This window comes from Budorcas taxicolor, chromosome 12 (genome assembly GCF_023091745.1).
Source record: "Budorcas taxicolor isolate Tak-1 chromosome 12, Takin1.1, whole genome shotgun sequence".
Classification (NCBI taxonomy): Eukaryota; Metazoa; Chordata; class Mammalia; order Artiodactyla; family Bovidae; genus Budorcas; species Budorcas taxicolor.
In genome coordinates, this window is record NC_068921.1 from 86874933 (window position 1) to 86899573 (window position 24641).

Consider the following 24641-nt stretch of genomic DNA (forward strand, 5'->3'; position numbering starts at 1 on the left):
GGCCGCTCCGCCGGGCCTCGGCCCCGGCTCGCCGGGCCCGCGTCGGTCTCGTCGGCCCGGGACCCCGCTGGCCGCACGCGGAAGCCCTCCGTCACCGCGCTGCCACGACGCCTCAGAGCGCAACCCGAAGGCTCCGGAAGCCCCTCCGTCGCCGCCCCCGCCCCGGTCTCCGACCCGGTCCTGCCCCCGCCGGCGGCCCCCGCGCCACCTCCCTCGCCCCACAGCGCGCCGGCTCGCGCCCGCCCCGCCGCCTGCGCCGTCCCCGCCCCGGCCGCAGCCCGGACGACGTCCGGGGACGCAGGACCCCGACTCCCGGCGCGCCCCGCGCCGCCCGGGGGCCGCCGGGATCCAGGCCGCGCTCGGCCTCCGTCTCCCGGCGTGCCGCGCGCCGCCCGGGGGCCGCCGGGATCCAGGCCGCGCTCGGCCTCCGACTCCCGGCGTGCAGCGCGCCGCCCGGGGGCCGCCGGGATCCAGGCCGCGCTCGGCCTCCGACTCCCGGCGTGCAGCGCGCCGCCCGGGGGCCGCCGGGATCCAGGCCGCGCTCGGCCTCCGTCTCCCGGCGTGCAGCGCGCCGCCCCGCCCCGGGCCGGGGACACCGCGCCCCACCTCCTTAAAGGAGCCGCGACGCCCTCTCGGCCGCGTCGGCGCCGAGCGCGTTCGGGAGACGGCGGGCAGAGCGGGCCCTCCGGGCGCCTGACCTGGGCCCCGCCCCGGGGGCGGCCCTGCCGCCTGGGAAGGGATGCGGAGAAGTCGCCTCCCTGTCCTCCCCTCCGGAGAGCCGGACCCAGGACGCGCCGCGGCCGGAACGTCCGGGTGAGCGCTGCGCGGCGTCCGGGGCCGGGCCCTCTAGTGCGGCCCTCACGGCTCCCTTCCCCTCCCTCGCGGGGCTCTGGGCTCCTCTCTCCCCGGGCGTCTGGGCTCCTCCCTCCCCGGGGGTCTGGGCTCCTCCCTCCCCGGGGGTCTGGGCTCCTCTCTCCCGGGGGTCTGGGCTCCTCTCTCCCCGGGCGTCTGGGCTCCTCCCTCCCCGGGCGTCTGGGCTCCTCCCTCCCCGGGGGTCTGGGCTCCTCCCTCCCCGGGGGTCTGGGCTCCTCTCTCCCGGGGGTCTGGGCTCCTCTCTCCCCGGGCGTCTGGGCTCCTCCCTCCCCGGGGGTCTGTGCTCCTCCCTCCCCGGGGGTCTGGGCTCCTCCCTCCCCGGGGGTCTGGGCTCCTCTCTCCCCGGGCGTCTGGGCTCCTCCCTCCCCGGGGGTCTGGGCTCCTCCCTCCCCGGGGGTCTGGGCTCCTCTCTCCCGGGGGTCTGGGCTCCCCCTCCCGGGGGTCTGGGCTCCTCTCTCCCGGGGGTCTGGGCTCCCCCTCCCGGGGGTCTGGGCTCACCCACCAGGGGTCTGAGCTTCTCTCTCCCTGGGGGTCTGGGCTCCTCTCTCCCCGGGGGTCTGAGCTTCTCTCTCCCCGGGTGTCTGGGCTCACCCACCGGGGGTCTGGGCTCCTTCCTCCCAGGGCCTCTGGTCTCTCCGCTTCCTCCCCAGGGCACTCTGTCCACTCTCGGGGTTCCACCCCCCAGGCTTTGTGCTGAGGACGGTGCTGCACCTGAGCGCCTTTTCCAGGCCCGCGCACCTGGCAGCCGATGCAGGGTGGATGCGGGCCGGGGAGGGCGCGATGGGAGCGCGGGCAGGGGCTGTGGACGTAGCGGGGTTGGACTGTCCACACCTCCCTCCCCCCTCTCCCCCATACCCCAGCCAGATCCTGGGCTCAGGTGTGCGGAGGAGCCACCCCCCCCCTCCCCCCGCCTTCCTGCGGGACCTCACCTGGGAGCTCACATGTGTTTGTCCAGGGGTCACGCGGCCTCCGGGTCCCTTGAGAAGGAAGCACAGCATGGCCCCCAGTTAATATGTGACTCAGGGACAGCCCCCAACCCACCTTCGGGGAGCTACTCCAAGGAGGGGATGTCGAAGGTGGCTGCGAGTCACTGGACAGGTGCCAGCGATTGGATTGGTACCTGTCCAGAATACTGGATTTTGTACAGTTTAATTAGCATTACATATTTTAAAATTTATTATTGTCCATAAGAATTTTCTGTCCTTCCTGTTTTGATTTTTAAATTCATTTTCCAGTTCTTTAGTGATTAGAAATGAACCATAAGTTGTTTTTACAGGATTATAAGTGCTTTACCTTTTAACAAATAGAATTTACATCACCTAACTTGTTAAAGTGTAAAATAGGCTTTTCAGGTAAGGGAAAGGGAAGTCGCTCAGTCGTGTCCGACTCTTGGCGACCCCATGGACTGCAGCCCACCAGGCTCCTCCGTCCATGGGATTTTCCAGGCAAGAGCACTGGAGTGGGGTGCCATCGCCTTCTCCATGAATGAGTCTGCCTGTTTGTAAAAGTGTGACTGATGGAAACAGTGCAGCCACTAGGCTATCACACTGCGCGAGTTCAGTGGCCCAGAGGGAGCACAAATGCTCTGCAAGCCACGTTGAGTTAGGTTGCTTCCACCCCAGGTGTCTTTGCCTCCTTCTTTGTTGCTGGTTTGTGCCTGGAAGCTCTGGTGGAATCTGGCCAAAATGCTCACGTCAGACCGTCCACTGCAAATAACCCTCCTGCTCTCTTTTTTCCAGAGGCTTTGCACCTGCTAACCCTGATCCCGCTGGACCCTGGAGGCTCGCTCTGGAATTCTTGCCTGGAGCTCTGGTGCCAGGTCAGGCCCCCCTCCCCCAACTTAGGGCCAGGGGTTCAGCTGGGTGTGGACATTCTAAGAATTCATTATAAGACCAAAACAAGTCCAAAGTGCCTTTTTTTAATAGTTAAAAATAGCAATAACAGGGACCTCCCTGGTGGTCCAATGGCTAAGACTCCAGGCTCCCAATGCTGGGGACCCACCTTCCATCCTTGGTCAATGAATTAGATCCCGCATGCTGCAACTAAGACCTGGGACAGCCAAATAAGTAAATAGAATTTTTTAAAAAGGAAAATATATGCCATTTATTAAAAAAAATATCAATGACAAAATAACACCATTTACTGAAGAGAAAACATGTTACAGTTTAGTAGTCCATAGGATTTGGTAGTTGAATTTTAAAGTAAAATGAGAAGTTTATGAAGAAGGAGTGATTCATATTTTAAAAAAATATTTATTTGATCGTGGTGGGTCTTCTCTGTGGCTTGACGGATCTTCAGCCTTTGTTGCAGCCTGTGAGACTTTTAGCTATGGCCTGTGGGGTCCAGTTCTCTGATCAGGGATTGAACCTGGGCCCTTTTCCCTGGGAGCACAGAGTATCTGTCAGTCCTGGTTCACATTTTAAGGGTCTATAAGTGATTTCAGCTTCATGTTCATAGACATCTGTCAAAAGACAGGCGCTCTTCTCAGTGGACATACGGCTGCGACTGAAATCCTCACAGGCTTCTCATTAAAGTGACTGAGCCCCCAGGTGTGTCGGGGGAGGGAGAGCCGACTGCAGGGCCTTGTCAGGGAGGAGCCGTCATAATGGACAAAGGGCGTCGCTCCCGAACTGGCTGTGCAGCGGCTTATCTTCCTGAAGTTTGGAATCTATAAAAGATTCACTTTCTGTGATCTTTTGGAGAAAACGTGTGTGTCTAGACCTGTGCCATTAACTCAGCGTTTGAAATTTGTGTCTCGATTCTGAAAAATACTAAATGTGTGCACATTTGAAGTTGAGCTTGATTTCTTTCCCTCGAAACAGTAGAATCTTAGCGCGTGAGTCCGTAAAATAACAGGTGAGCACATATTGCTGGTGTCAGTGTGATTGGCCAGTGGTTGGTTTGTTCAAGGTGGTAACATTTACTTAAAGCTGTGCTGAGCCTGCACGGCAAACTCGGTAACGCAGACAGCCCTAGTTGTGTATCCTGTCTTGTCGGGAAGTGAGCTGTGCAGAGTCTCTGGTCCCTGGGAGACGTGGGGACCAGAGGCTCTAAACACGTACTGAACGGATTCCTGACTTCATCAGAGTCCTGGGGCAGCATGCAGTCTTCAGCGGGTGCCTTCTGATTGTCATTCTGAACACGGGTCCCTCTCCTGCTCAGTGGGGGCCTCTTCAGGGTCTGCCTGGGACCGTCGGCCCCCGCTCAACCACGGGCCGCGGCCTCCTGTGCCTCTGTGAGCTCTGTGGCTGCGAGCTGTTGGTTTGTTTGGGATTCTTAGAAACGCACTGTCTCATTTTTGCTGCGTCTAATCTACTTTGCCTGGGAAACCAGATTAAACTCATTAGAGCCGGGATTACCGGTGAAGTGAAACGGTATTTGTATATTGTAGAATGCCACGTGAGTCCTGGAAACTGGGTTTTGCGTTCTCCCTGGCGTAGGACTTGGGCCTCACTGCCCAGCTCAGGAGTGTCAGGCCGCCTTCCTGGGCTCTGCTGCGCCTGCACCTCTTCCGTGCCCTCCTGCCTCTGTGGCTATCCTTTCTGCTTCCCTCCTGCACGGCCTCCACCCATGCCTCCACCAGCCCTCTTCTAGGTGGCACAGCCCCTCACCCCACAGGCAGCGCTGAGATCCGGGCCCCATCCAGCCCCTCGCCCCACAGGCAGTGCTGAGACCCGGGCCCCGTCCAGCCCCAGGCTCCGTCCGGCCCCTCACCCCACAGGCGATGCTGAGACCTGGGCCCCGTCCAACCCCTCACCCCATAGGCGGCGCTGAGACCCGGGCCCCGTCCAGCCCCTCACCCCACAGGCGGTGCTGAGACCCGGGCCCCGTCCAGCCCCTCACCCCACAGGCGGCGCTGAGACCCGGGCCCCATCCAGCCCCGGGCCCCGTCCAGCCCCTCACCCCACAGGCAGTGCTGAGACCCGGGCCCCGTCCAGCCCCTCACCCCACAGGCGGCGCTGAGACCCGGGCCCCGTCCAGCCCCTCACCCCACAGGCAGTGCTGAGACCCGGCCCGTCCAGCCCCTCGCCCGGCAGGCAGGGTGCGCCAGGCTTCTGCCTGAGGCCTCCCTGAGGGAGGAAGCAGAGGGGCCTGGTCTGTGGCAGGGAAAATGCTCCAGTGTGGTTGTGGTTTGTGACTGTCTCTTTTCTGTCCTTGACATCTTGTTAGCCTGCACCTTAGACTCATGCTGGAAATCAGACCGAGGTCCAGGTGGCTCAGGGAAGCGGACGGGCCATCTGGTGACATTCCAGCTCCGCCTCTGGCCCCTGGAGCTGGTCCCCAGCTCCACGTCTGTGATGGGGCAGCAGGCGGCGCCCCTGGCCTTGAATGGGAGGAGTTTGTGCCGTTTGCACATGGTAGATGTGGTACATACATGAGGCTGAATTTCCCTTAAAAAATTGCCTTTAAATTCAGGTGTAACCTTCCAGGCACCGTACTCCACATTCAGCACTGACTGCAATCTAGATGCCTTAAATAACTCAGATGTTTCTGTTCATCTAGGGAAAATGACATTTTCCTCAGAAAAGTGATAGCTTTTAGTAATTATGTAATACTTTAATCTCAATCGCAATGAATCATCTTTCAACTATATGTGACAGTTCGTCTCTTCTTCAGCTGAACGTGTGCATCTGAAATGCCTGCTCAGCGTAGCCGGAGTCCCTGGGCGGCCCGGCCCTGACCGTGAGGCTGGATCATGAAGGTGCCGGGGAGGAGCCACTTCTGGACGTGGCTTTCGTTCCTGCAGCTGCTGGCAAGCGGCGCGGAGCAGGAGGACCTGGCGGGGCCCGCCGTCCAGCTGCCCCGCGGCCGGGGTGCGGCCGTCCCGCGGAGGAGGCCGTGGGTCCTAGACGGCTGCAGGAGGCTCTCTGGGCTCCTGCGCCAGAAGGCCGTGGTTCTGAACAAGCTGGAAGACGCGATCAGAGCAGTGGAGAGGGACGCCAGCCTCTCGGACCAAGAGAAGCTGTTCCGGGTGCACACGCTTGAGATTTTCCAGAAAGAGCTGAATGAAAGCGAGAACTCAGTCTTCCAGGCCGTGCATGGCCTCCAGAGAGCGCTGCAGGGTGACTACAGGGACGTGGCCAACATGAAGGAGAGCAGCCGGCAGCGCCTGGAGGCCCTGCGGGAGGCAGCCATCAAGGCAGGTCCGGGCGGGGCCGTCGCCCCCAGGGCTGCGATCCGGTCCAGCGGGCGCGGGAGGGCTGCACCGCCGCGCAGAGCCACACCTGAGCTCGCTGGGTCTCTCGCGTGCCTGCCCGTGGGGAATCCCTGCCTCCGGAGAAGAACGGCTCGCGCTCTGTGGTGACCCCACGTGGAGGCAGGCCCCTGTTGCTGCCCGCACTGCCCGCACTGCCCGCACTTCCAATCTCTGATGGGAACTTTTAGCATAAAAGCTGATTTTCTTCAAGGCCCACAGGCTGAGAACTAAAGGGTTAAGGTAGCTTTAAACAAATGTATACACTTGAATTAAGGACTGTGATAAAGGATACTTTTAAAATGAGAAGAAACTATTGTATCAGATTAATATTTGTATAACATTTTAAAGCTATCATTTACGCCATCTATTTATGTGGCAGACACTTTAAATATACAAAGTATCATTATTGATCTTCCTGGAAAGGCTAGGATATTATTACACAGCTTTAAAAGTAAAAGGATACAAATGATTAGGCTTTTCTTCCCCCAAGTGTGGTATTTCTTCCAGCAATGAGGTGACGGGGTGTGTGGCTCCCGGGCGTGGTCCTGTCTATTGTGAGACACAGACCGCGCCCTGCCTGCCCAGGTGCTTCCCTGCCGTGTGTGGCCGGGAGCCTCTGAGAGCTTGCTCCTGGTGTGCGCGGGCTGGCCAGGTCCCCTTCTTAATAAGCATCTCTCTTCATTTCTCGCGCGTGAATAGGAGGAGACGGAATATGTGGAGCTTCTGGCAGCAGAGAAACATCAAGCTGAAGCCCTTAAAAACACGCAGCATCGAAACAAGAGTCTGTCCATGCTGGACGAGATCCTTGAAGACGTGCGGAGGGCAGCCGACCGCCTGGAGCTGGAGATCGAGGAGCACGCCTTCGACGACAACAAGTCGGTGAGTGGCTGCGGCGCTCCCCGCGGGGTGTGCGGCTGCTCCAGCTCGCGCGTGTGTGTTGGCACAGGCTGGGGGCACAGGCAGAACGGCAACACTGCGCCCCGGAAAGGGGCTCGTGTGGCCCTGCGGACACGCACTGGTTCCCCTGCTTGGCCCCGAGTCTGGCCGTCATCGCACCCCCGCACCCCCGTCCCCGGTGGCCCGTCTGCCTCCCGCCTGACAGTATTCTGGAGGCGTTCCTGTCTCTCTCTGTGCGGGATACGTGAATTTGAACGCATCTGGCTGGTTTCAGTGACGTGACGTTGGTCTTCCTGAAGGTCAAAGGGGTCAATTTTGAGGCAGTCCTGCGGGTGGAGGAGGAGGAGGCTGACTCTCAGCAGAACCTCAGCAGGCGGGAGGTGGAGGAGGACCTGGGCCTGAGCATGCTCATCGACTCTCAGAACAACCAGTACATCCTGACGCGGCCCCGCGACGCCACCATCCCGCGGGCCGACCACCACCTCATAAAGGTAGCCTCGCCCCTGACCCGCCCCTGTGGTCGGATTCTCGCGTTCTGGTTCTGTGCTTTTAGACCCCCCAGGAGTGAGCCACAGCTCCTCCCTGGACGCTCTGGAGGCGCCGCGAACCAGCCCCCACCTCCTCTCCTCCGTCTCCCCTTCAGGGAAGGCAGGGCGCTGTCCCCCACGGCTGGCGGCCCCCTTCCCCCCGCTGACCGGCGCCTCTCGCCCTCGTGCAGGACATCGTCAGCATCGTGGTGCTCTCCCTGCCCTGCGGCTGGCTCTGCACCACCATCGGGCTGCCCACCATGTTCGGCTACATCATTTGCGGTGTGCTGCTGGGGCCCTCCGGACTCAACAGTATCAAGGTCAGAACAGAATCTGCTGTGCAGGGCCTGCTGAGCTTGAATTGATGAAGGTGGCCGTTTCTTATAAAGCACGTTAGAGATGTCCTTTAGAATTTAGTAGGAAATCTCTAAAGCATAGGAACGTTGTTTTGTTCATTAATGAGTGAGCAAGTTGCCCAGAGAAAATGACCCTGTTCTTGTCTTTAAATGATACTTGTTTTAAAGATTCTCTGTGCAGTAATACAGTGGGTTGGATTATTCAGACACTGAAAGGAGCTGAAAATGCTGGATTAAGTACTCTGCACACTGAGAAGCTGAGTGCTGAGCAGTGGTCAGGCCGTGGTGTCGTGTGGCCAGGGGCGTATTGGGCGACCCAGGCAGCCCCTGTGGAGGCCGTTCGCCGAGCAGCTCTTCTGGCAGTGAGGAGAGAGTCCCCAGCCTTGTGTCCTCTCAGGAAAGCACGGTGTGGACACGGGGGGACGAGAAAGCCAGGAAGCGGTATCCTGGCCCCTTGCTGTGGCACCCTAACACAGGGCATGGGAGAGCATGCCCATCCCCACCTTGCCTGCCACCGCCCTGCGGCCGCGCCCGCCTCGGCCCAGGCTCCCCCGGACCACACAGGCCAGGCCGGAGGCCTTGACGCTGAGCAGTCCTGACCGCGGACAGGTTGCCGGGTGAGAAGGGCCGTGCTGCCAGCCGAGAGCCCAGACTCAGCGGGGAGACGCACGTGGCTGCCTGGGAGCCTGGGTGCATTCATGACTCGGCCTTCAAGTGGCAGTTTCCGTGTGATGAGGTGGCATGAAGGCGGTCGGTGGAAAATCCCCTCCTGTCCTGTCCTGCCCCCCCCCCCCCCCCCAGCACGTCTGCCAGCGGTACAGGCACAGACGTACTTCCCTCTCTGTTTTCTCTTGATGGCAGGGAGTTAAGGCCGACAGACCCAACTGGGTGCTGTGGAAACTGTCCTTAACAAATTACCTGCCCCGTGGAAAAGTGGTGCGATTACAGTAGCGAAAGACACCAAGGTAGAAACCCCAGATCACACTAGCCAGAAGCGGGAGTGGGTAATGGCGGAAGCGGAAGCGCGCTTAACTGTGCCTCAGTCTTCATCTTTGCTAATAGGGGGTTAGCAGGCTTTCAGCGTCCGAGTCAAGAAGTACAGGTTTAAGCATGCTACTTTAAAGCAGGTTGCAGCCTCGTTTTCAGAAGGGGGGAAGATGGTAGCAGTGAGGAAGCGTGAAAAGCAGAAGACGCAGAGAAGCGGGAGCAGACGTGTGTGATAGCAGATGTCCGTGGAACAGGCTTCGCTGCGAAAAGACGCAGGTTCGCAGATGGTGTCAGGAAGAAGCATACGTTAACCAAGGTCGACTCAGAATAACACGACCGAAGGCTGAGCGTGAAAGGAGGAAGACGCTGGCAGGAGCGGGCGGTTGCTGCTGTTCACGGTCTGCGGACCACGGACGTGCCCGGCGGGGCCGGGGCGGCTGCTGACACGTGAACACCGGACTTGAGTTTCACGTGCTCATTAACAACGGAAAGACTGACAAGCTGGTGGCCGCCATGGAAACCTCAAGTGTAAATGGCGTACATAGCACCACATGAACAGCGCTCCCTCCTGTAGAGCGGGGACACGGGGCGAGCGCTCCTGTCCGCCAGGGCCTGTGGGGGTGCCCGCCGAGGTCCGGGGGGTTCCACACTCCTCTCACCAGACCCAGGGAGCGTGAGACCGTTGTCAGTTAAGCATCAGCCTCAGCGTTAGTGCCTCCCTGTCCCCACAGGAAGCCGGTGGGAGGAAGCAATAGAAATGTAGTGGCATTCGACGAGCTTGAAGACACATGAATTCGTGAGCTGGTTCCTAGAAAATAAATGAAAATACTCCTCCAGCTAATCAAGAAAAAGGAAGGAAAGTGCCACACTCAGGAATTGCAGATTTTCTCAGGTGTAGAGGAAGTCTGGATAGCTTGTGTTTTTTTTTTTAAATACTAGGCTTTTGGGGATAGTTCCTCTGAGTTAAGATGATTCTGTGAATGTCTTACATATGTTAAGCTACCTGGTTTTGAAACCCTCTGTTTTTCAGTCGATTGTGCAGGTGGAGACGTTAGGAGAATTTGGCGTGTTCTTTACTCTGTTCCTTGTTGGCTTAGAATTCTCCCCAGAGAAGCTAAGAAAGGTGAGTCCAGCCGTGCGCCTGTGGTGGCGTCCCCTGCAGCTTAACATGCTCTGTGCTCAGCGTCTACGTTCGTGGCTTGCCCAGCAGGGTAGAATATGGTGTTATAGTTTGATGTTATTTTTGGAACATAAGTTTCAAAAGATAAATTTTTTTTAAAGCGGAAATGCAATGAATAAGTGGAATTAGCTTTCACGTGTCTAACTCCAGACCAGGTCTTAGAAGGGATACGTTCAGACTTACTACCTTAGGGGTCCCACCAAGAGGGCCCAACTCTGCTAGAGGCTGAAACACCATAGGGGTCAAAACTTCAGCGTGTTACTCTCGGGAAAGTTCCTGGTTCTAGTTCCTAAATGAGAGGCAGACTTTGGCTTAACTGCTCTGTCACTGTAAGATGAAAATATCTGAAAGATTAATAGTACACGTTTAGGGCCTTGTGTATCCACAGACGTTAAATTGGTGGAAGCTGCAGTTCCCCCTCAGTGTCCTGGCTTCTAGAACGATTGCTTGGAAAGCTGGCATATTCCAGAATGGAAATGGAGTTAGATCAGAAGTAGATCAATGAAAAGCCGCTTTGTGTTTGAACAGACACATCACATAGGAGGAAAAAGCTGGTGGGGACAGGATGGGGTGGTGATGGACGCTGCTGGCTGCAGGAAGGGCAGCTCCCGGATCCCTGGGTTTTCGCGTGTGTTCAGCTTACAGACGTTCACAGCAAATGGTGTTGCTTGAGGGTGGGAGCGCGGAGGGGCAGCGTCCTGTCCCCCGTGTCCCCGGCCTAGCCATCTAGGTCGCCAGTGTCCTCATCCAGGCCGTGAACACTGGGGAGGTGCAGGTGTCCCCTGGCTCCAGAGGGCTGTGACTTACCTTTCCCGCCCTGAGGTCTTCAGTGTCGCCCACTGTGAATTTCCCTCTTTGTCGGGGTGGTGCTTGGGATGCTCTGGGGGGTTTGCACCTGTTCCTGCAGCCTGAAGCAGCGCTCCCAGGGCAAGTGTGTGTCCTGAGTTGGGGCAGGAGCCTGGGTGGGACTGGCCCCTAGTGGCTGCCTTTGGGTCTGGGGTGAGCTGGGGTCTCTGACGGCCCCTCAGCTCCAACATCCCCAACCGAGCGCCGTGAGCTCTGGCTGCTCCCCGCCTGGTGGCCCTGACCCTTGACCTGCACCAGGGGCACCTCCCGCTGCTTTGTAGGCAGGCTTCAGGCGCGGCGTGTTGGCTCTGAGCTGACGGTTCTCTTGCTGTGTTGGGTACATGTGGGAGATTACTGGTAGGGCCTTGAGGTGTTAGGAACCGTGCGCAGGCCCCTCTCGAGCCTTGGGTGAGTTCTCCCAGACGCCTGACTGGAGGCTGTTTAGAGATGCCTGGCTCTGTGCGCTCCTTCCTGGGCCTTGTGGCTATGGACACATCTCTGCTCTGCTGTTGGGCGCCCAGATCGTGTTGTCTATCCTTAAGCCACCTGGGCTGCCCAGGTGTGTCCCAACCCCGACGCCCAGGATCATGGACAGGCGCCGTTTCCATTAGAAGAGGGGCCGTGGGGGTCCTCGGCTCCAGCTGCGTTCTGAGGATGGGGTGCACGCGGAGAGGGAGGGGGGCGTGCTTAGTCCTCAGCAGTGCCCCGTGCTCAGGCGTCACATGTGAGCATCCTCGGTTTTCCTGGTGGTGTGCCCTGTGGTTACTGCAGAATCGCTTTCTACAGGGCCAGCTGGTTCCTGAGCAGGGGTGCTTCTGCTCCTCAGGGCCATGGGTGCTGAGGCGTGTGTGCACGTGCTCTGAGGTGTGTACGCACATGCTCCTCGGGGCCGTGGGCACTGAGGCGTGTACGCACATGCTCCTCGGGGCCGTGGGCACTGAGGCGTGTACGCACATGCTCCTCGGGGCCGTGGGCACTGAGGCGTGTACGCACATGCTCCTCGGGGCCGTGGGCACTGAGGCGTGTACGCACATGCTCCTCGGGGCCGTGGGCTCTGAGGCGTGTACGCACATGCTCCTCGGTGCCGTGGGCACTGAGGCGTGTGCGCACGTGCTCCTTGGGGCCGTGGGCGCTGAGGCGTGTGTGCACGTGCTCTGAGGCGTGTGCGCACGCGCTCCTCGGGGCCGTGGGTGCTGAGGCGTGTGTACACATGTTCCTTGGGGCCGTGGGCTCTGAGGCATGTGTGCACGTGTTCCTCGGGGCCATGGGCGCTGAGGCATGTGTGCACATGTGTTCCAAAGTGTGTGCGCGCACGTGCTCCTCAGGGCCGGGGCACTGAGGCGTGCACACGTGTTCCTCGGGGCCGTGGGTGCTGAGGCGTGTGTGCACGTGCTCTGAGGCGTGTACGCACATGCTCCTTGGGGCCGTGGGCACTGAGGCGTGTACGCACGTGCTCCTCGGGGCCGTGGGCTCTGAGGCGTGTACGCACGTGCTCCTCGGGCCGTGGGCACTGAGGCGTGTGCGCACGTGCTCCTCGGGGCCGTGGGCTCTGAGGCGTGTGCGCACGTGCTCCTTGGGGCCGTGGGCTCTGAGGCGTGTGCGCACGTGCTCCTCGGGGCCGTGGGCGCTGAGGCGTGTGAGCACGTGCTCCTCGGGGCCATGGGCGCTGAGGCGTGTGCATGCCCCTGTGCTCTCCCAGGTGTGGAAGATCTCCCTGCAGGGGCCCTGCTACATGACTCTGCTCATGGTGGCCTTCGGCTTGGTCTGGGGCCACCTTCTGCAGATCAGACCCACCCAGAGCGTCTTCATCTCTACCTGCCTGTCCTTGTCGAGCACACCTCTGGTGTCCAAGTTCCTCGTGGGCAGCGCCCGCAGTGACAAGGAAGGTAGGTGGGCGCGTGTTCTGAGTGATGCTGGAGGTGACTGACTTGACGTGCTCTTAGTGGCGTCTTCCCGAGCAGGCGACATCGACTATGGAGCGCTGCTGCTGGGGATGCTGGTGACTCAGGACGTGCAGCTGGGGCTGTTCATCGCCATCCTGCCCACGCTCATCCAGGCGGGAGCTGGTGCTCATGCCAGGTATGCTTTCTGCTGTGCTTTGTGTATCAAAACACTGCTTAGCACTTTTTCCCGAAGACATGGAACTTGTGCAGCGCAGGCTGAGAGCTTAGCGACAGCCGTCACACCCCTGGGCTCAGACCCAGCGCCACGGCTGTGGGCGTTCACTTTATTTCTTCCTTGCTAACCTGTATGCTTTTTCTTTCTTTTTCTTGCCTTATTGCACTGGCTAGAGTTTCCAGTACTTTGTTGATGAAGATGGTAAGAGTAGCTGTCCTTGCTTCTTCCTGATCTTAGAGGGAAAGCATTGATTATTTTCTTCATTTTGTGTGATGCTAACTGGGATTTTGGTAGTTACTCTTTATCAGTTCCTAGGTTGCTCAGAAGTTCTGTCCTGAGTGCACGTTGGATTTTGTCAGGTGCTTTTTCTGCATCTACTGATAGGATTGTGTGGCTTTTCTTCTTTACCCAGTTTACATGGTGGGGTACATTGATTAATTTTTGAAGGTTGAACCAGCATTGCATATCTAGAATAAATCCCACTTGGTTATGGTACATAATTCTTTCTGTGCATTGCATCATCTGATTTGCTAGTATTTTGTGGAGGATTTTTGTGTCATGAGAGATACGGGCGTGTCGTTTTCTTTTTTATTCTCTTTATCTGGTTTTGGTATTAGAGTAACACTAGGCTCGTAAAATCATCTGGGAGGTGCTCATCACTCTTCTGTTTCCTATTTTCTGGAAGACATTGCATAAATTGCTGTTAATTCCTCCTTAGGTATTTGGCAGAATTCTCCAGTGGAACCGTCTGGGTCTTGAGAGCTCCTTTTTGAGAGTTTTCTGGAATTAGGAATCCAATTTGCTTTATAGTTTCAGGGCTGCTGGCGTTATCTGTTCATATCGTTGAATTGTGCTAGTTTGGTTTTTTAGGAATTGGTCGGTTCCATTTAATTGTCAGATTTATAATTATCGTTTGCAGAACCTTATTTCCCTTTTGATGTCTGTGAGATCTGTAGTGATTTCGCCTATTTAATTCTTTATTAATCCTTTCTCAGAACCAGCTCTCCGTCTCGCTCATCTGTTGTATTTCTGCGGCTTTGCTTTTGATGCCATTGTTCTCTGCCCTCCTTGGTATCGTTTCTTTCCTTCTGTTCGCTTTAGGTTTTTTGTTTGTTTGTTTGTTTGTTTTATTTATTTTTTTTGTTTATTTCTGTTCTTTTCACTTTAGGTTTATTTTGCTCTTCTTTTTCTAGGTTCTTGGCATGAGCTCAGATTATCGATTTGAAAGCTTCTTCTTTTCTACTGTGAGTGTTTAGTGCTATGCATTTCTCTCAAAGCACTGCTGGCTGCGCTCACTCACTGAAACATTCTGAATCTTTATTTTCATCCGGTTAAATGCATTTAGAATTTTTCCTTCGATGCTTCCTCTTTGATCTGTGGATTGTTTAGAAACGTGTTGCTTAATTTCCAAGTGTTTGGCGATTTTCCTGCCGTCTTTATTTTATTGGTCTCTAGTTTGATTCCACCATGGCAAGAGAGCACACCCTTTGTGTGGCTTCAGCTCTTTCTCATTTACTGAGGTCTGTCCTCTGGCCCCAGGTGTGATCTGGTCAGTGCTTCAGAGTCACCTGAAAATAAAATGTGCATTTTTTAAATCATTGTTGAGTGCTCACACGCATCGGTTATTCCCGTCTGCGCACATGTTGCTCAGAGTCTCTGCGTTCTCGCTGTAGCCCGGCCGCCTGTTGAGGGAGGTGGTGCTGAGGCCTCGGCTGTGGCCCGTCCGTCTGCTCCTCCTTTTAGCGCCGTCGGCTTTTGCTTCACGTGCTTGGGGCTCTGCTGTTTGGCTCATTCATATTTAGCATCGTTTCGTCTCTAGTGATTTTTCTTGCTCTGAAATTCACTCTATCTGATATTAATACGTAGTCCCTCCTGATTGATTCTTTATTCCTGCAGACCACAGGACATCCTGTCCTTCCTTCACCTTTCACCCTCTTGCCCTGTTGCATTTGAAGCGAGTTTCTTACGGACCACGTTTTGTTGGATGATGTTTTTGTGATCAGCTCAGCAAATCTTTGACTCTCAGTTGGTGTGTTGGGACCATTTACATTTAAGGTGGATACTGTTCTGTTGGGGCTTGAGTCTTGAAGTTTCATCCCGCTGTCTGAGTTTCTCGTCCTTTTCCGTTTGCCTTGCGTCCCGGGGCACGTGCTCACTCTAAGCGCTCTGTCTTGGTTTGTTCGGAGTGAGTTTTAACATGCTGCTTTGCGTGGCCCCTCCTGTGCCTCTGCGGGCGTCGCAGCGTCCCCACATGGACTTGGTCGCTGCTCTCAGCATTTCACCACTTCCTGGGAGAACGTTCCACGACTTGTGTGAAATGTGGATCCTATTTCCTTCTAAGGCTTTTTCCTCCCCTACTTTTTAAATGTAATTGTTGTATTTCGTATTTTCTCTACTTACGTTGAGTACCATTATCTGATGGCTTTTTAAAGTTTTGCTTCAATAATTAAATAGAATTTCTAAGTTCTATTTTTCTCCCTTGCCATGCAGCTCACAGATGTTAGCTCCAAGCTAGGGATTGGTCCTGGGCCTCTGGCAGTGAAAGCTTGCCGTCCCAACCACTTGACTGCCAGGGAATTCCCCTGAAACAGGATTTCTGAAGCTCATGAGAAGTATTGCTCACTGTGCTTCCTGTCTGTCACCCATCTGACTCTCCTTCTCCTCCCTTCCTTGCGGTCTCCTTCCTGCTTGAGGACTCTGGCCCCTGTCTCGTTCGTCTGCTGCGGGCAGCAGGCTCTCTTGGTTTCCCCATCCGAGCGTCTCCCGGCTTGGTCCTGAGGGCGCCCGTCTGCGGTGGGTGTCTTCCTCCCGGGGCCTGGGCGTGTGTGCTGGCCCCTCCCTCTGGCGGCCCAGCGAGGAGCTGGCTCCTTCCGGCCGCGTTTCTCCGGAGCGGCGCGTGGCTCCGCTCCGGCTACTCCTTGTTTTTAGTTTTCAGGCGTGACCTGGCGTCTTGCTCGGGCTCACGGCGCACACGGCAGACGTCTGTTTCTCGTTGTCCCGAGGCTGGCGTTCTCCCAGACCGCTGGCCACTCATGTGTCCCCGGGCACCGGGGAGGCGGGGAGGCTGCGGCGCCCTGTGGCCTTTCCTGCGAGGCGGCTCATCCCACTGCTGCCCTGCCCCCCGAGGCCTCCCTCCGCGTGGACGCGCTGGGGCCGCAGCAACCGAGCTTGGGAGCCCGCGACTCTCTCCGGGTCTACTCTGTACGGCATTCGATCGGCTTCTTGGAGCCTCAGGTTTCCGTCTCTGGCCTAATTTGGGAATTTCAGCCGTGGTTTCCGCAGGGGCTTTTCCAGGCCCCACGGTGCCCACACGGCTCTCCTCTTGCCTCGGGGGTCTCTGAGGTGCTTCTTCGTCAGCCCGTTTCCTGTCTGTGGCTCAGACTGGGTGAGTTCTGTTGGTTGTCAAGCCCCCGGGCCCAGCATCTGTCACGGCCTCTGATCTTTGGTGCATCCAGCTTTGGTTAGTATGCTGTTTAGTTTTATAATTTCCATTTGATTCTTTTTGTAAACTTCTGTTTCGTTGCTGAGATTTTGTTTTTGTTTTTTTTTTTTAACCATTGTTTCAAGAGGATTTTTAATTGCTACTGAATCATTTTTATGACAATCGCTTTAAAATCTTTGTCAGATAATTCTAACAATGACTGGGTCTTGATGTTGGAATCTCACTCAAGTTGTGGTTTTCCTGATTGTTGGAGTTTTGTATCTGATGAGTCTCTGATTCTTTACTCATTTTTAAAGCCAGAGGCCCCATGTTGAGGTGTGGTGGGGGGTGGGGGGGGGTCATCCTCCTGCTGGGCCCCGCCTTGAGGGCCTCAGACAAGCCTGCTTCATTGCCTATCAGCAGATGGAAGCATTTTGTATTTTATATATTTGCCTTTCGCCAGATGTTATATTGAGTTTCAGCAATCCAAAAGTGATTCAGATCTCTGCTCCACTCCCAGGTAGCTCATCCCGGCGGGGAAGGTAGGAAGGGCAGCTGGTTAACTGACATTCTCAAGGGTGGAGGCCCCCAGCTCTGCGTCGGCCAGCCCCACAGCCTGGGTGAGGTCGCTTCCTGAACACGTTGGACGTCAGTGTCCTCCCTGGCAGGATGCGGCCGGCGGGGGAGTAGCCTGCCTCCTGGATGGTGTGTGCGGGTCGCCAGCAGGGGAGACTCACAGAGCCGTGAGCGCGACCCTCAGCCACGCAGCCGTCAGAGTCTGTTTAGCAGGAAGGCGAGCTAACTGGTCTGTCCCTTTGATCCTAAGTTCTTTAACTGTCAGAAAAGCAACCTTACTCACAGCCTTGTTTCTTCTGGCTACAGATTTTCAGGGTAACTGAACAAAATTCTGGACAGAAAAAGGATTGTAATTTTAGCTGGAGGTCATTTGAGTTCTGTTTGGGATGCACAGTAAGTCACTCCCGAAACGGAAGCAGGGACCGATGGTGCTGGGCCCCCACAGAGCTTGGGCATCACTCGGGAGCAGGCCCCTGCTGGCTAGACAGCCGCAGCACCCTCAGAGACTTGGAAAGCTGTTCTTTTCTATCTTCCTGATTTAAAGCTCACCCAGTGCAGGTCCTGATCCCATTGATTTCTTTCCAGTTTAGTCCCGAGACGCTATGTTGACTGAGAACTTTACTGACAAGGCAAAGTGCCCTGCATTGCATTAGGACTGTAGAAACGGCCGCAGCTTGCACAGCGTTTCTCAGTGAAGCTGGGGCTGCCCTGTGCCCCGGCCCCTCCACGCCAGGGCGTGTGCCCCGCAGAAGTGGGAGTGCCTGTCCCCAGGCGTCCCCCGTGGGTGTGGCAGCACAGGCCTGCCTGAATCACACCCCGATGGGGATGCATTCTACCTGAGAGTGTTTACCGCAGCGAGCAGAGGCGCTCACGTGCGAGAGTTCATGGAGCATCAGTCGCACTGCCTTTATTCTAGAAAGAGCTTCGTGCAGAGCCCTTTTCTCTGTGACGGAGTGACAGGGGCCTCCGAGCTCTGGCTTGGGGGCAAGGACTGGCATCCCCAGGTGGGAAGCCTGCGGTGTTCAGGGCACAGTTGCCTTATGCAGGATTTCAGATGGTGGTTAATCCTGGAGAGGAATTTTATCCCCTGCCCTTGGCAGAGACACATAAGCTGTCAGCCATGGATCTTTGCATCCTATACAGTGTATCTGCTCCAGAGTGCTGATTACAATACAATTCAGCTTCTATATTTGATTCAAGTAACTGAGTTTCTGAGGTTAATGTTAATTAGGTTTCATTCCGGCATTTGGGAATAAAGATGTGTGTGACCTGGGTAATTTGCTGTGTGATGTTGAGAAGGAAAGGAAGGTCTTTCTGCTGGACTGGGGTGTGCCTTGGGGAGAATAAGGCCTGTCTCTCTCCCCAGTGTCGCCATGGAGGCCCTGCGGCTCCTGGCCCTGGTCGGGCAGGCCCTCTTCTCGCTTGCCGCCGTCCTGCTCGTCTGCCTGCTGGTGAGGACCTACCTCGTGGGCCCTTACTGCCGGAAGCTGCACGCGGAGAGCAAAGGCGGCAAGGAGACCCTGGTCCTGGGCATCTCCGCCTTCACCTTCCTCATGCTGACGGTAACAGCCGGCCTCTCGGCACGCACGTGGTTGGGGCAGGGCTTTCTGGCTCGCGCTGCTCACGGCTGGCGTGTGTGAGGTGCTCGTTTTCACGCATGTGCCGTTGTGCTCGTGTCCCCGGCTGGGGTGTGCTCGAGTGTCTGTCCTGCACGCCTCACACCTAAGGCGAGAGTCGGTGTGAAACTGTTTTCATTGTGTTCGATGAGAACGACCTAGTTTGCGGCATAACTTCTGCTGCTGTGATGTGAGAGGCTCACGTGGAGGCTGGTTTTCGATGCAGCCTTTCCAGCTGGTAAAGAATCCGCCTGCAATGTGGGAGACCTGGGTTTGATCCCTGGGTTGGGAAGATCGCCTGGAGAAGGGAACGGCTACCCACTCGAGTATTCTGGCCTGGAGACTTCCATGGGCTGTACAGTCCATGGGGTCACAAAGAGTCAGACGTGACTGAGCGACTTTCACATGCACGTCCCAGCTGAGGGTCAGGCTTCTTGTAAAGGAGGGTGGTGTTCCGGGAGACCCATAAATAGTCCGAGTTGTGGTGGCATCATCTGCAGGGCAGCAGCTGCAGCCCTCGACGTGGGCCGACCCCCCTTGTGTTCAGCCAGTCAGGGTTCACGTGCAGGGAGTCGGTGCCGGGACTGTCTGTGACCCCAGGCCCGAGGGCGCTGTTGGTCCCGGCCGTCTGTCGGCGCTGTGCGGCGCGTGTTGGCTGTGCGCTGTGGCGGCTGCGAGCACTCTGTCCGCTCCCTCCCGGGCGTGTGCTGGGCTCCAGCACCGTCGTCGGCAGGGCCTGTGCTGCTCTTGTCTCGGTCTAACCCGAGTTAGACGCACGTCGCTCCCTTCCTGCAGGCGCCGGGGGCGGGCACAGGTTCCTGTGCCATGTTTATGATGCTCAGGAGTCGGGCAGTTTATTGACTCAGGATAGAGAAAGCGTAGCGCAAATGCTTGTGCTCACACGGCAGCCCCACAGCGGTCCCCACGAATGGTGGTTTCTCCTGGTTCATGGCCGTTTCCTCTCGCCTCTGGGCGGTGACCTGGTGCTTGCCACTGTGTCCTCCCCGGGGTCCTCCCAGGACGCTGGGCAGGGGCCAAGGAGCCGGCTTGCGGGGTTCTGCGGGGACCCATCCGGCGTGAGCCTCCTGGCAGAGACGCTGCTGCGTGTGCCCAGCATGGCCTGTGTCCCCCCTCCCCAGGTCACCGAGCTGCTGGGTGTGTCCATGGAGCTGGGCTGCTTCCTGGCTGGAGCCCTGGTGTCCTCTCAGGGCCACGCGGCCGCCGAGGAGGTTGTGTCCTGCGTGGAGCCCGTCCGCGACTTCCTGGCCATCGTGTTCTTTGCGTCCATAGGTGACTTTCCTCCAGGGCTGATGCCCCCGCTGGGTCTTATCTGCTCACACGTGTTTCTACTAATAATTTGTGCGGCAAAAACAGTTCCCGTGGAGGCTAGGGACTGAGGGACTCTCACTGAGGAGGGAGGGTCTGAGCTGAGGGATGTGGGCTTTAAACAGGTGGTCCTGCATGGCCCCTGCTCAGCGGGGTGGCAGGTCCTTGTCAGCGTGTCCACACCAAGTGTGGGGGGAAATTCTGATTTCAATACAAAACACCCAAACTGGCATGTTTAGGCTGCTGCCCTGGGAACGTCCCCGTAGGGTGGGGGAATCAGCCTGGCCCCTCGCTCACGCCCGGCCCTGCTTGGTGGGCCGGATCGGCCCCAGAGACGTCGAGTGCGTGGCCGTGTAAACGGGCTCCTGGTTTGGTCCTGGTTCCTGAAGGCCAGGCGTGCCGCGCGGGGCTCTGGGTGGGATGGGCGGGGAGACCCCCGTCCCTTCCTGTCTTGGATGCGGGGCTGCAGGGAGGCTGACCGCCTGGCCTCAGAGGGTCACTTGCCCTGTCCCTGCAGGCCTTCACGTGTTCCCCACCTTCGTGCTGTACGAGCTCACTGTCCTGCTGGTCCTCACGCTCTCAGTGGTGGTCATGAAGGTATGGTCGCGCTTGTGAGGGCCACTCTGTCTTTGGTTTGCCCGACACCCTGCCTGCCGCTTCCTGCCTGGGTGACCCCTGCCTCCCCTCCCTCACCCCAGCTGGGACCGCTTGGGCTTCTTGGGTCAGGGTGAGCCTCCGTCTCAGACTCTGTTGAAAATGGGGTCTTAGAAGCTGGGAGTGAGAAACTCTGGACCCTCCAGAGGAGCCTCGCTCTGTACTTTGTCTTGTCCTGAGTCTAAACCACAAACCCCACTCTTGTACCAAACGTGCATTTTAATGGCCCTGGAGAACTATCTTGCCACTTCCCACTTGTGTCCTTTGTGGCTCCAGACTGTTGAAGTGCCTGTGTTAACATGCGACCCAGGAGCGGAGGGCGGAGGAGGGGTTTGCAGCGAAGGAGCCACACCCCTCCCAGGCTGCTTTGCTCAGGCCTCACTCGCAGGGTGTTAAGAGGACAGTTCCATCCTGATGGCTGCTCCATACTCCTGGGCAGCAGGCCTGGTCTCCCCGGGGTGGGGGTGCCTCAGTGTCCTCTCGCGTGGCCCTGCGGTGGGGGCCGGGCGGGCCGCTCTGGGCGTGACCCGCCTCCCTGGCAGTTCGTCCTGGCAGCCCTGGTCCTGTCCCTGCTCCTGCCCAAGACAAGCCAGCACGTCAAATGGATCGTGGCCGCTGGGCTGGCCCAGGTCAGCGAGTTCGCGCTGGTCCTGGGGAGCCGGGCACGCAGAGCCCGAGTCATCTCCCGAGAGGTGAGTCTGCCCCGCTGCCTGGGCTGGGGGCCCGGGAGCAGGGGTGCAGATCGAGGTCCCCAGGGCTCAGGGGAGGGGAGCCCGCCCTCCATGGCCCCGCCCCTGCTGCGGGAAGCCCTGCCCCACCGCAGGAAGCCCCGCCCTGCTGATGCCCCGCCCCACCACAGGAAGCCCCACCCCACCCTGCTGATGCCCCGCCCCACCACAGGAAGCCCCGCCCCACCCCGCTGATGCCCCGCCCCCGCAGGTGTACCTGCTAATCCTGAGCGTGACCACGCTCAGCCTCCTGCTCGCCCCACTGCTCTGGCGCGCTGCTGTCGTCCGGTGCACGCCCCGGCCAGAGAGGCGGTCCAGCCTCTGAGGACCAAGGCCAGGTGACCGGCGGAGCACCGCTCCTGGACCTGCTGTGCCCGCGCTAGAAAGCCTGAGGAGGCTGCATCTGTGTAACGCTGTCTCGGCGGTTATGCCTGGATGTGCCTTTTCTCCTGAAATTACCGTTAGCATCATGTTGTTACTCCATCTCTTTGTGTGTTTTTTTGGTAAGGAAAAAATTAAGGAGGCTTTTTTATTTATTGAACAACTTTTTGTTGTAATCTGTTGGTCAGTAGTTATTAAACGTTTCTGTGATGTGAGCTTTTAATTCTGACAGTTTGGAAAGTTACTTTTAATACGTAAAGTCTGTGTTTTCTAGAGACAAAGGTCTTTTACATGTCTGTTTGTTTTTTATTACAATTTTCAGACACTTTCATGTCAATTTTTATTAGGAATACCATTCCTTTAAAGTATTTGGTTTTGAATCATGAGACTATGCATTCTTAATAAAGATCATTTATGACCAAAATATAACTAATTGAAACTTATTGGTTTCATTGGATTTTTATGTTGGGCTCATCTTCGTTGTCACGTGTTACCTCACTGTCTGAGAGGTCAGGAGGGGCATGGCTATCTGGGAAGGCTAAGTTCTGACTGTAATTCTAAAAGTGTGCATTGGTGATTATGTCCCCATTTTAGAAACCATGCAGCCAAGATGTGATACTTACAAAGCTTTCCCGAAGGGGTGCCTGAGTGAAAAGTTCCTATAAATACAGGCTTTAAGAGCCCAACAGTTTGACCAGAACCCTTGGCACAGAGGGGGAGACATATGAAGGGTGATTATGGATCACGGACGTAAATTATGAGTTGCAGGAATATGAGCTGAAACATTAAGATGAAGTAAGTTGAACCGGTGTGAAGGAAATCGATGGAGGAGCGATGTGAGTGTGCTCATTTTTAGAAGCCAGCATTGGTTTACTCGTTTCTAACCCATTCCAGATGGTGCCACGGCCTCCGATCCCTGGGCACATGGACAGTGGGGGCGGGGGGGTGCCTGAGGAGCCCGTCCCTGCTGCCCGCCTGCGGGCGCTGCGCCTTGTCCGCGTGCCCCTGCCTCCAGCCTGTGTCCTCTTTGCTCTCGTGTCTCCAGCACCCAGGGCAGAGCCGGGAGCTCTCACGACCGCATGAGACCTGTTGGTTGTGCTGCCTCCTGCGTCCCCTCCAATGTGGAGCTAATCCTCTGACACTGGAGCGATTAAGGACGTGCCCTTTGTGACCAGAGGAAGCACTGTTGGAAAAGCCCTGCGCTTGCAGGGGCCTGGACCCTCAGCCCTGCCCGGAGCTGTGAGGACGGCACCAGCCTGGGCCCACCCCACCCTGGCCCTGGGACGTGGCCTCCTCACCTTTTTCTCACCAGTGTCTTCACCCTCGCCTCTCTCTGTCCTTAGCGTGCATAAGCCTGCTCCAGGCTACCCCGTCGTGAACTCACAAAGCCATCTCTCAACCCCGGTCCTCACGCTCCCTTTCCCATGTACACTCAAGCAGGCCCAGAGCCCTGCTAACCCCTGTGCATGAGACTGCAGACCACCTGCCTCCCAGAATCAAGCCTTGACCCATCACCATTTCCTCTGGGCCTGTTCATGGCCCAGCAGAAACCTCAGGCCAGAAGGAAGTGGCATGATATACTTCAAGTGGAAAGAAAAGACATACAACTCGGAATACTCTGCTTAGTGAGGCTGTTACTCAGTTTGAAGGAGAAATGAAGTTTTACAGACAAGTCAGATTTTCTGCAGGGCAGAGCACACGCTCGGCCACAAAACAGTCTCCCTAAATTTAAGAAAAGTGAAATCCTATCAGGCATCTTTCCCAACTACAGCAGTATGAAACTAGAAACCAACTGCAAGAACTGCAAACACACGAGCACGTGCAGGCCAACCGGCACTGCTACCTGGCACATGGGCCACTGAGGAGGCGAGAGCACCTGGACACGGGTGCAAACGAAGGCAGCAATCCCGACATCCACGGGACGCAGCTGAGGCGGTTCTGAAAGGGAAGTTCACAGTGACACAAGGTACCTTGGGAGACAAGAAAATCTCAAATTCTACACAGACACTAAGGCGAAGCGATAACGCGCCTCTGCGTTCATTGTGGCGTTATCTGCCAGGATGCGCAAGCAACCTGCGTGTCCAAGAGCGGGTAAAGAAGGCGTGGTGTTTTTATATACAGTGGGATACTGCCCAGCCATAAATAAACAAAAACCCTTGCCATTTGTGAGAACATAGATGGAACTAGAGGGCAGAGGGAGTGAAGCACGTCAGAGAAAGACAAATGCTGTATGAGTTCACTTGTATGTGAACTTAAAAATGAAATGAACAAACACGACAAAATAGGAAAATGCAGAGAACAAACAGGTCGCCAGAGGGGAGGAGTATGAGGGAACGAGTGAAGTGAGGGAAGCTAGGAGAAGCAAACCTCCTGTTATGAACAGATGAGTCACAGGGCGAACTGTGCCACGTGGGGAGTGCTCTCAAGAACTAACGTCTCTGACAGGTTGTAGCTAGGCTTACAGCTGTGATCAGTCCATAATGGACACAAGCGTCAGGCCACGGTGTCCCGCACCGGGAATCAGCACTGTGTTGTCAGTGAGACAGCGACCACAACCGCGGGACAGATGAGCTGCAGCGGGGTCCCGGGAGCGGTGGGCACTGGGGTCAGAGGAGGTGCGGCCAAGCAGCCCACCAGCCCTCGGCAGCCTGACCAGACTCTCTTACGGGGGAGAGGGGATTTTACCAGTGTGCTGTGAGCACTAACATAGCCCTCTGGGACAGTCTGCAAGGATATGTAGGAAAACAGCAAAGGCCCCACGCCAAGGCCCTCAGTAGAGAAAGCACAGACTGGAGTCCAGTGTGCAGCTCAGAGCATGTGAATATATAAGAGGGGTGTCTGTGTGAGTGTGTGTGTGTGTGTGTGTGTGTGTGTGTGCGTATGAATGTGTATGTGAATGTATGTGTCTGTGTGTGTGTGACTGTGTGTGTCTGTGTGTGTGTGTATGTGTGTGTGTGT

General features: G+C 56.8%; 1 protein-coding gene across 2 annotated transcripts; it reads left to right on the plus strand.

Annotated features, from left to right (window-relative positions):
- Positions 1 to 646: 646 nt before the first annotated feature.
- On the plus strand, positions 647 to 22017 carry TMCO3 (transmembrane and coiled-coil domains 3). Of its 2 annotated transcripts, none has more exons than XM_052649971.1 (14): positions 647 to 813; positions 2613 to 2692; positions 5491 to 6013; positions 6770 to 6949; positions 7267 to 7458; positions 7686 to 7814; positions 9868 to 9960; positions 12563 to 12749; positions 12825 to 12942; positions 18345 to 18540; positions 19734 to 19884; positions 20438 to 20517; positions 21117 to 21266; positions 21514 to 22017. In XM_052649971.1, the coding sequence occupies exons 3-14, from the start codon at positions 5570 to 5572 to the stop codon at positions 21625 to 21627; spliced, it is 2034 nt and encodes a 677-aa protein (XP_052505931.1). In that variant the 5' UTR covers positions 647 to 813; positions 2613 to 2692; positions 5491 to 5569; the 3' UTR covers positions 21628 to 22017. The 2 variants fall into 2 exon arrangements, with proteins under 2 accessions (XP_052505931.1, XP_052505932.1); XM_052649972.1 differs by having other exon boundaries at positions 9880 to 9960.
- The last annotated feature ends 2624 nt before the right edge of the window (positions 22018 to 24641 follow it).